The 11,110-nt window shown below is 38.2% G+C and overlaps 1 protein-coding gene across 3 annotated transcripts in view; it reads right to left on the bottom strand.

Annotated features, from left to right (window-relative positions):
- Positions 1-791: 791 nt before the first annotated feature.
- The window catches only part of LOC307157648 (uncharacterized protein), a 117,468-nt gene continuing 107,149 nt past the window's right edge, over positions 792-11,110 (bottom strand). Inside the window, exons 2-3 of one of the 3 annotated variants that reach the window (XM_079869577.1) lie at positions 8,250-8,341; positions 792-2,137 (exon numbers count right to left, since the gene is read on the bottom strand). In XM_079869577.1, the coding sequence (XP_079725703.1) occupies positions 1,140-2,137; positions 8,250-8,328 (1,077 nt within the window). In that variant the 5' untranslated portion in view covers positions 8,329-8,341 and the 3' untranslated portion in view covers positions 792-1,139. The remainder of the gene's footprint in view (positions 2,138-8,249; positions 8,342-11,110) is intronic. The other 2 variants (XM_079869578.1, XM_079869579.1) reach the window with 2 other exon arrangements.

Raw genomic sequence — 11,110 nt, forward strand, 5'->3', positions numbered from 1 at the left:
GAGTTGTAAGTGTAATAGCATGATATTCAAACGAGTTATTGCATAGAGAAGAAAGAGTTGAGTATTTCCAATCGTTAGAAATGAGAAGACCTGTACCCCCAACCCCTCCCAGACTGGCGAGGGGTGTGAGAGAAAGAGACATTGCATTCTGCACATCTGAAGTGCTAGGTGGACATGCTGTCATTATTTGAGGATCATTTAAGTCTGGGTATCGCACAGGAGAATGTGAAGTACACAGTTCCTTTTTCCATGAGCTGTGAGTGGAAATGCTTGTTGCCTGCACATAGGGCGGTGGCGGTCCGGTACTTTTTTTCTTTCTGAAAAAAATTTCTTATTCGATTTTTCTGCCCACTGATCCAACACATCCTTAATTTACTTCCACAAACTACATGACTCCTTAATATATCTATAGATATCTATAGTCCCACTCTAAATCTCCCCACCCCCCAGTACCATGGATTTCATGGTTTTTATATCATCTTTAAATGATCCCACTCTAGGCTATGGGTTTAATTGAATTTTGCCTTCTGACCATCCTGCCAAATTTGATGTAGCCTAAAAGGTTCTGTCCAGAACCCTTTATAGTTTCTGTATATAAAGTCAACAAGTGTCTCGGCTGTCAGTGGTCTAGAAACATCTTGCCCCATATTACAACCAAGCAGTTTCCTTATTCACACACAGAAAGGCAAACACAAAATTGTTCCACTCTGTTTTAAGAAGCCAATTAGTACAGATTACATGAATTATGTAATCTGGGGATCTGGGGACCAATAATGACACAAACAAGAAGTGCAGACTCAAAGTCAGCTTTATTGTGCTCATGCCATAGTTTATATAGCAAGTCTCAGGTGTTGGCTAAAACCAACAAATAGAATAATAAGTCCATATAGAGAAGAAAGGGGAGCTTCGCTGAAAGAGTCAAACACTTCCATTCTTAATTAGCCTACACCATATGCAACGTTGATCCTTATGGATAATAACTAGCACGTCATACGAGCGTGTGACTAGACAGGGAGTACAAGAAATGATTAGATAGACAGAAAAGGAGATGCAAACATATTTATCCTAACACGTGTAAGGCACTGCTTCAGTGTGATTTCTCATGTCTTTCCACACTGGGAGCAGGTAAAAGGCCTTTTTCAAGTATGAATTAACATGTGATTCTTAAGGCTTGCTTTACGTGTGAAAGAGTTTCCACACTGAGAGCAGGCGAAAGGCTTTTCTGAAGTGTGAATTAACACATGCTCATTAAGGTGTCCTTTCTGTGTAAAACTCTTGCCACACTGGGGGCAGGTGAAAGGCTTTATTCCAGCATGGATTCTCATATGAGTTTTAAGGTATCCTTTACGTCTGAAAGTGTTTCCACACTGAGAACAGGTGAAAGGCTTTTCTGAAGTGTGAATTAAGAAATGATCATTAAGGTGTGCTTTCTGTGTAAAACTCTTTCCACACTGGGAACAGGTGAATGGCTTTTTTCCAGCATGAATTAACATGTGAGTTTTAAGGTATCCTTTATGTCTGAAAGAGTTTCCACACTGAAAACAGATGAAAGGCTTTTCTGAAGTGTGAATTAACACATGATCATTAAGGTGTCCTTTCTGTGTAAAACTCTTGCCACAATGGGAGCAGGAGAAAGGCTTTATTCCAGCATGAATTAACATGTGAGTCTTAAGATTTTCTTTACGTGTGAAAGTATTTCCACACTGAGAGCAGGTGAAAGGCTTTTCTGAAGTGTGAATTAACACATGATCATTAAGTTGTCCTTTCTGTGTAAAACTCTTGCCACAATGGGAGCAGACGAAAGACTTTATTCCAGCATGAATTAACAGGTGAGTCTTAAGGTTTTCTTTACGTGTGAAAGTATTTCCACACTGAGAACAGGTGAAAGGCCCTTTTCCAGCATGAATTAACATGTGATTCATGAAGCTTCTTTTGTGTTGTAAAGTCTTTCCACACTGAGAACAAGTGAAAGGCCTTTTGACTTCTGTTATTTGAATGCTGCTTTGTGAGCAACTGTTTTCAGTTTTGGAGCAACTCAATGGCTTCTCTCCATCAGTGGCATCATGAGCTTTCTGATGCTGATGTTTCTCCTCCACTTCATTCAGATCTTGTCCTTCCTCTTTTACTTTCACCAGGCCTAAAATGAAAACAATTAAAATTATGAAAATCAATTTGTTAAAATTGAAAAATAAAAGGAAATTAGTAGGGTTGCAGGAAAAAAATCAGTTCATATCGTGATTCTATCTTCTACCGATTTGCATCCATTCACAAATTTCAGAAATTGATTTTCTAAAGTGTTACACTTGTTTAACTTCACAGTACTACTTAAAGATACTTAAGCACAATAAGCCGATAACAAGGACTCAAATGCAGTGCTCACGCTGACGGACACACAGCCAAGCATACACGCACAGATGCCGCTTCTCGATCTCGAATTCAGTTCTCTTTCAAAGCTACACACACAATTATGTCAAAATGCACATTGTGTGGAATGTGGAGTATTCAATGTAAACAGTCTTATGTCCTACGGGAACGAAAACAAAAGGGAGAAAATAGGATGTGCAACTATATCTGCACATTCATTCTTAAAGAGACAGCAGCCTCATAACTATTGCCATAAGTTTCATTAATGTTAATAAGAAAAAAAACCCCTACTCACTGCTTTTGACTAAATCACTTTTTTATCTTTAATATTAATCAATTTATATTTAATTCATACAGTGAAGACTATACAGTGTTTTATTTTGACCAGGGTTTTTCCTGCATAGAGAATTACAAGTGGCCGCCTCCGTCAAATTTCGTGCCGCCTCCGGCTATCGACAAAACTATCAACTACAGTCACATGCTCCAATACCCCTTTTCCACCGACACTGTTCTGTTGCGGGATCCATGTATCCATTCTCTAAGCATTCGATGGTGATGCCCAGATCGTGGCTGTATCTGCAGCTCAGACGGGGCAAATTATAAAAAATAAATTATTGGCGGGTGGGTCACGGGTCGATGAGAGATAAAATCATTATTGTAAGACACGGAACTCTAATTTCAGGGTAAAACGCAATGAATGTGCGTCACTTTAACTTTAAATAAACTTTTATTTTAAATAAATGTTAATTTAAAGGCAGCCTACTTCAGTGTGATTTGTTACCATATCATCATGCTTTACACTGAGAATTCAATGTCCAGCCACCACAGTTTCACAAAATCCTGTGGGAAACCCAGTATATTATAGTGTCCTCAAAATAACAATATTATTATTAAAATGCTAAATATTTTGCGTGTAAAAAGTGTTTTCTTCAGCCATGATCAGGGGCCTGTACAATGATGGTAGTTGAACAAACTCAGGGTTACAGGATTAGTTGTGAATTGACAAAACCAAACCAATCCAACCAGGCTCTGTTGGTACCATGATGCTGATCATCAACTTTCTCTGTCAACTCAGGCTTTGATCCAAGTTTAGGAGTTTAGGTGTGTCATCAGTAGCGAACAGCCAATCACATAATGAGAAAGAGCGAGACTGCGATTAATTTCTTGCGAGAGGAGCAGCACAATTCAATTCTCTCTTCTGCAGAATATTACGAGATTGAAAAATATTAAGAATTTAAACAAACTTACACAGTAAAAAGCAGCAGTCGAGCAACAGGAGAGAACATCAGTCTGTGAGTGTTTACTTTTCTCATTAGATTTTAGCACGGTTCTTCATTTCTAGGAAACTTTTTTTGTTTGTTTTGTTTACTGTGTTTACCCTAGCAAAGCGCGTGCTGAAGTGGCCTTTGTTTGTCGTGCATCTCGCGCGAGTTTTACTTTTGATCTGCTTAATTTGATATTTACAGTTAATATTTACTTTTTTTACTTTCAGTACTTAAGTACATTTTAAATCGGATTTTTGTACTTTTTTTCAAGTGATGTTTGAATGGATGACTTTCTACTTTTACTGGAGTCATTTTCATTTAGGTATATATACTTTTACTCAAGTATAACTTTTGAATACTTTTACCACCCCTGCTACTGACTGACCTTGGTCTTTATCAATCCCTCTTCCTTCTCTGCTAATATCTCTACTGCTAAAATGACTTAGTATCACAACAAAATTAACAATTCTTCTGACTCTCGCATGCTTTTCAAAACCTTCTCCTCTCTTCTCAACCCTCCTCCTCCTCCTCCTTCATCAAACCAAACAGCTGACAGTTTTGCAACATTCTTCATAAATAAAACCACCACCATCAGCGGCCAATTTACTAATCCACAAACTGACACACACATTTTACCAGCTAACACACACATTCTACCCTCCTTCTCTCTGCTTTCAGAGGCAGAAGTCTTTAAACTCCTCCTTTACAATCACCCTATTACCTGTCCGCTTGATCCTATTCCCACTAACTTACTTCAAGCCATTTCTTCCTCAGTTGTACCCACACTCACGCTCATCATAAACACCTCTCTTCACACTGGTACCTTTCCCACAACAATTAAGCAGGCTCAGGTAACCCCACTGCTTAAGAAACCCACTCTAAATCCAGCACATCTGGAGAATTACAGACCGGTATCCCTTTTTCCGTTCGTCACAAAACCACCTGAACAAGTTGTTTTCAACCAGATCTCTTCCTTTCTTACACAGAACAACCTCCTGGACAACAATCAGTCTGGTTTCAAAAGTGGACACTCAACTGAGACTGCCCTGCTCTCAGTAATTGAAGCTCCGAGACTGGCAAGAGCAGCTTCCAAATCCTCAGTTCTCATCCTGCTGGATCTGTCTGCTGCCTTTGACACAGTTAACCAACAGATCATCCTGTCAATCCTAAAGATGAAGGGCATCTCGGGAACCGCACTCCAATGGTTCAAGTCTTACCTCTCAGGTAGGTCCTTTAGGGTGTCGTTGAGGGGTGTGATGTCTAAGACCCAACATCTAGCTACTGGAGTGCCTCAGGGCTCAGTGCTTGGACCACTTCTCTTCTCCATCTACATGACATCACTAGGATCTGTGATACAGAAACATGGCTTTTCCTATCACTGCTACGCTGATGACACACAAATCTACCTCTCATTCCAGCCTGACGATCCGACGGTAGCTGCTCGCATCTCAGCCTGCCTGACAGACATTTCTGGCTGGATGAAGGACCACCACCTTCAACTAAACATTGCGAAGAAAGAGCTACTTGTGGTCCCGGCCAACCCAACACTTCACCACAACTTCTCCATTCAGCTAGACTCGTCATCCATAACTCCATCAAGGTCAGCCAGGAACCTTGGAGTTGTGATTGATGATCAATTGAACTTCACAGACCACATTGCTAGAACTGCCCGGCCATGTAGATATGCCTTGTACAACATTAGGAGGATCAGGCCCTTCCTATCATGGCATGCTACACAACCCCTTGTCCAAGCGCTTGTTCTATCCAGACTGGTCTATTGTAATGCTTTGCCTACAGAACAACCACTGGCTCTGCTCCCTTTTACCTAAACTCATTACTTCAGACTTATGTGCCATCCAGAAACTTGCCCTCTGCAAGCGAACGTCGTCTGGTGGAGCCATCTCAATCTCTTTCTCAGACCTTTACCATGACTGTTCCCTGCTGGTGGAATGATCTGCCTAACTCAACCAGAGCTGCTGAGTCCATAGCCATTTTCAAGAAACGGCTGAAGACGCATCTTTTTCAGCAGCACTTGATCCAGTAATACTAACACTTTCTCTTCTATTCTATTTATTTAAAAAAAAAAACAACAACAACAAATGTACATGTACTGCATTAGATTAAACTGAGAGGGGTCATAGCACTTGCATATTGTTGTCCTACTGTTAGTTTAACTGCTTCTATTGTTCTCATTTGTAAGTCGCTTTGGATAAAAGCGGCTGCTAAATTAATAGGCTGAATGTAAATGTAAAATAGCTGTCTATGAAATAGAACAACTAAAGTCTTTCTATATCAGTGCAAGTAAAAGTTGTGAAGTTGAAATTGAACATTTAAGCTCACAAGTAATAAATTTATAGCTTTATCTATTGATTCTAAAGCGTATTTATATTACCTTTATATAGGCTATTTATTCATTTAAACTGCGTGATAATTGATCAACTAAAAAATTGTACATGTGTGATAGATTAAGGTTATAATAATTACATAAATAATATCTAAATAATACATAATTATTATTTTAAATAAGCTAAAAGATAGAAGATCTTGTCTTTAAAAATCATTTGCTATGTAGTGGATGAGTTGGATGGTCTTACTCCCGGACACATTTTTGGAACCAGCATACATTGAGTAAGCAAGCTTTGGTTAACGAGAGTTCAGACTTATTAGACTGAACACATACTAGGTATGTGCATTATATCACTATTTTCACAAATTTGCATTTTTGTAGTTTATACGAAGATGTTTTGAAACAAAAAAAAGCTTGTTGAATTGCATTAATTAAAAAAAAAATACATTTGTGATGCGATCTGGGAAACCCCGTCGGATGTCGCACTGGGCCATTTTCAGTAAATTCCAAAATAGTTTCAATGTCAGTTTTTTTGTCAATTTTTTTTTCATTAAATTATTATTCTATAACATCTTTTCTCTTATCTCTGAAAATATCTTGGCAAAATTCCCTTGTTTAGTGCAGAAAAACAGCGATTTATAGTGTCAAGCTGAAAATACTCTCTTTCTCTAATGCATTATGCGATCATTTTCTCTAACGCCCGGCAGAGGTGAAAAAAACAAAACAATCGCCGTATATCCCATACACCTGTCCGTCTCTTAACACTACAAAGATAGTTTACCTATAAAATAAACCACATAACATGTACAGTGAATGTGTATTAGTGCGCATTTCGCGCCAATCCTGTTTAAACTATAACGTCACGCAGTTTTATAACAATCGCAAGATGGAGGACAAGCGTCCCGACGGTGAGTTAATTAAACCTGTTTTTCTCAAAATTCCGTTCCAGAAAATCATAGCGATCGGCCGACTTCAGATAAACATAACTTTTGCTACCAACAAGCTATGATAAAAATAAAAACAGATTTGGAAAGGGCTTGATACCAGCTTCCATATGATATCAACACCTGTAATAGGTAAAATTTCACCATGTGGTGGGTTTTCCCAGGTCGCATCACATTTCATTAACAATGCGTGCATTGCATTTTTAGGGCTTGCATTTGTATGGGCTAAAATTCAATATGGACGTATATTTAAGCTGTGAATAATTAAATTCAAAACATTTCACAACATTATTAAAAATTAAATAATCCATATTCACCCGTAAGATTTCACTTCCAAAATATCAGGTCTGTTTAAAAATAGTCCATTTTATTTCACTTTACAAATTTGCTTCCACAAATTCAGTGGTTCAAATTCGACAATTCCGGGAACTGTAGTAGATCCATAACGTCCATCTGCTGTTACTCGGCTCACCAGCAGGAGGTGCAAGCGGCTGTTTACGAAGACCAGAGCAACAGGTGAGAGAGTCCTTCAATCATAAAAATGGATTTACAGAAATGGAGCAAGCTTGTATTTGTGATGATTATCAGGGCCAGGAAAGGATGATAAAGAAAGGTTGTTTACATTTTAGTCTTCACGTTTACTTGTGAAGGCTTGTAAGAATGTTTTTACTTCGTTTCCCCCATGCTGATGTAAGTTACACATCAAACGTTAAATCTGAAGTAGACCTATTTCTCTCGGTTGTTTTAACTTTATATTTATTATAAACTTTATATTGCAGTGCTGTGCTGCAGTACTAGGGTTTCCCTTATATGTCATACTCCAGGATTCCCCTGCCATCACGACATATAAAACGCTTAATGTGATAAAAGACCAAACTCACAACTAATTAGGGATGTAGACTATACTAAATAGGACTGTATGGAGAGCGCGCGTCCAGTTTTGTGCGAGAACAAAGGAAATCCGCGTGCTCTCGCGTTACAATCACAATGCGCTGGCGACAGTTGTCATTAAAATAACGCCATAGAAAAATGCAGTAATAGTTCTGTAAAAAAGGTAAACCTTTGCCCGCACAAATGGATTACGTTCACTTAAAAACAAAAGTGAATCTGTACGACGAATCGCACACAGTTTTGAGATTCAAAAAAGCAACGAGGAAAATAAAATCTAACGTTAAATCTTATCGCTCCGCCAGTTCAGTTGAATTTTTAAGACATTTGACACGTGGATGAAGCCATTTGAATGGAAATTTAGGACTTGTTTTTACATTAAGGAATTCTTAATGTAGGCCTACCACAACAGTCAAAAAGATGAACACGATAGACACCAACCTCCTTGTTCCCCGTGTTTTATTCTCCAGGGTTCTGGTTCACTCATGTCCTCCTCACTCTCCTCTTTAACAAACACCATCTTCACAGCAGCAGTTCTCAGTTATTATCTCCAGATATTCCTGCTTGCTTCAAAACTTAGTCACTTCTATGAGAATGAGAGTATTACAGGCATTTATTGACCTCATACACGTTTGTCTTTCTATACACTAAATTGCACATTCTAACAGTTTATTAAGCCAGCACCTCGACATAACACAGAGATCATACTGAAAACTAATCTTCTTCCTCTGAGGTTTAATGGTGGTTTGGTTTGTAAACAAACGTATGTGTCTTACCGCCACCCACTGGACTGGAGTGTGAAGCGTCGAGAGGAGGTCCCTGTATTTTCAGGACCGCAGTTTGGACCCTTGTTTTTTTTTTTTTTTTTTTTTTTTTTTTTGTGACAGCGCCACCCACCGAATCGGAAAACCGCAGTCCCAGGCGTTTTGGAGGACCAAAAAAAAGAAGAAGAAGAAAAAAAAGAAAAAAAAGAAGTGCAACCAAGGCAGTAAATTCTAACTAATTAGAGTTTTAAAAGTTTATTTCACTAATACTACTTTCTTAAACCTTAAACAGATGCTAAGAGCTGAATGTAGGATGAAGACACAATGATGACTCTGGGAGTTGTAATGGAAAAATTTGATTTCCATTGATCTTCAACATATATTGCAACATAATGTGTCACATGTCTATATTGTGGAATGTGAACAGGATACATGTATGTTTGTGCACCTGCCGTAAGCAAGACAGACACAGTAAGACAAGTAATTAAGAACATTTAACTCTTTGGGTATGGAAGATAATTTAGCCAAGGGGGGTTAAAGGGGTCATTCTATTCTAAATCAGCTAGATGTGGTTGGGTGAGTGGAAAACTACAGAGAAAAGACCTTGAAGGAGTATAAGAAGGGAATTTCCTGGGCTGGGTGTCAGGTCTTGCTCACGTCACGGGGTAGCTGCTGTGATTTTGTGACTAAGCCTCATGGAGGAGAATAAATATCTTTTAAAATACAATTTGATTCTTGGTGTCTCTTAAGCAGTGATGATGATTGTTTAATGATTGTTTTTTGCCACAACAGGGTAGATTTTGTGTCAAATATACACAACAAGATTGTGTATATTTGATAAAATAATATAACATTTGAACAGACACAAAAACAAATTTGTTCATGACATGAACCAGAGAGAGAAAAAGAGAAGTGAAAGAAATAAGAAACATTTAGTTGAACATGATAGCAACATTGTTTCGGCCCAGATCCGGCCCACATCTGGCACTTGTGGAATGCGGATCTGGTCCACATGCAGCGTGGAATGATGGCACTTGGGCGGACCGCTCCTGTTTGCCAGATCTGGGCCACAAGCAGGCCATAGCAATGCCACATGTCAGCCAAGAACAAAGAAATAAACCAGAACTGGACCTTATCTGAGACACAAAGTCTGTGTATATTAAATATGGAGTCATTTCAGCCTTAATAAGTCTGTTAACAAGCAGAATCACTGAAGGAAAGAAGAGAACAGAAAAAGAGACGAGCAGAAACACGAGAATACAAATTACTTCAGACACAGCCTTAGATGAAATCAACTGAAGAGAAAAGAAGACATTAAATCTGTGAAGATCTCAGCAGAGGATTAAACAACTCCACAAACAGCATTACCAGCTTCACTTATTACTAACCAGACTGACTTTATTTCTGTCAGACGTTTACAGAAGTTTTATTGAGAATTAACAGAGGTTTAACTCTAAGAGCCCAACTAATTGAAACACTAATCACTGTTATGGTGACTTCAAATGAAACACATTAGAGTTAAACCTCTGTTAATTCTCAATAAAAGTCTTCTGTAGATGCCTGACAGAAATAAAGTCAGTCTGGTTAGTAATGCTTGTGGCCCAGATCTGGCAAACAGGAGCGGTCCAGTCAAGTGTCATCATTCCACGCTGCATGTGGGCCGGATCTGGGCCGAAACAGTGTTGCTATCTGTTATGTATGACTATTAAAAATGTGAAATGTCTCATTCTACACTATACAAACAGTGTCAAAATGAAGAGACGTGCTCATATCATGTATTGTGAGGTAAACAGGCTGACTGTGAGCATGTGACAGTTAAAACATTAACATTAATTAAGCTTTCAAAACGAACGTACTAGTTTATTGTGCTGGCTAGAATTAATTAACATACCATATAGTCACTAAGTTAACACAAGCTTGCTAGTCGTGCTAAAGTTTATTTAAACGAATATCCTAACAATTTGTTTTACAGCATTAGAAGCAAATATATGATGGCTATGTAGTGCATTCATTAGCAACTCTCGATCACCGTGGCTACGTTAACTTTCCAATTAAATGCATCGCAATTCTTTTTTTAATGTAAAACAAATAAAAATGGATTCAGATTTGATACTCACACTCTGATTATTGTCCAACTTCGAGAAAAACAGAGTATTGGAAAAACATGCAGTCACAGGTCTTCTAATTCGGTAAGTGGTGCTGTCACTAAAATGGACATTGTACACTACATTTTTCCTTTAAAAAAGATTTGCACAAAGAAAAGGACTTTTGAAAAGGAAATTTGTTAAAATTATACACTCGCATGAGATTCGAGTTATATCAATAGTCAAAAGGCTTGAGTGAGGAGAAGAAAAGAGAAACGAGAGATTCCAAATTTATTCCAGTCAAATATTTCAATGAAAATCACAGAACGTCCCCTAATGGCTAAATATGTTTAATTTTTCATAATCATACTACATTTTGTAGGATGACTGACGTTACATTTAAATAGGGGTGATATAGTTATGACAACAGATAGTCAACCTTCTAAGATTCAGC

Source organism: Squalius cephalus, assembly GCF_949319135.1.
Source record: "Squalius cephalus genome assembly, chromosome: 1".
In the NCBI taxonomy this organism is placed as follows: Eukaryota; Metazoa; Chordata; class Actinopteri; order Cypriniformes; family Leuciscidae; genus Squalius; species Squalius cephalus.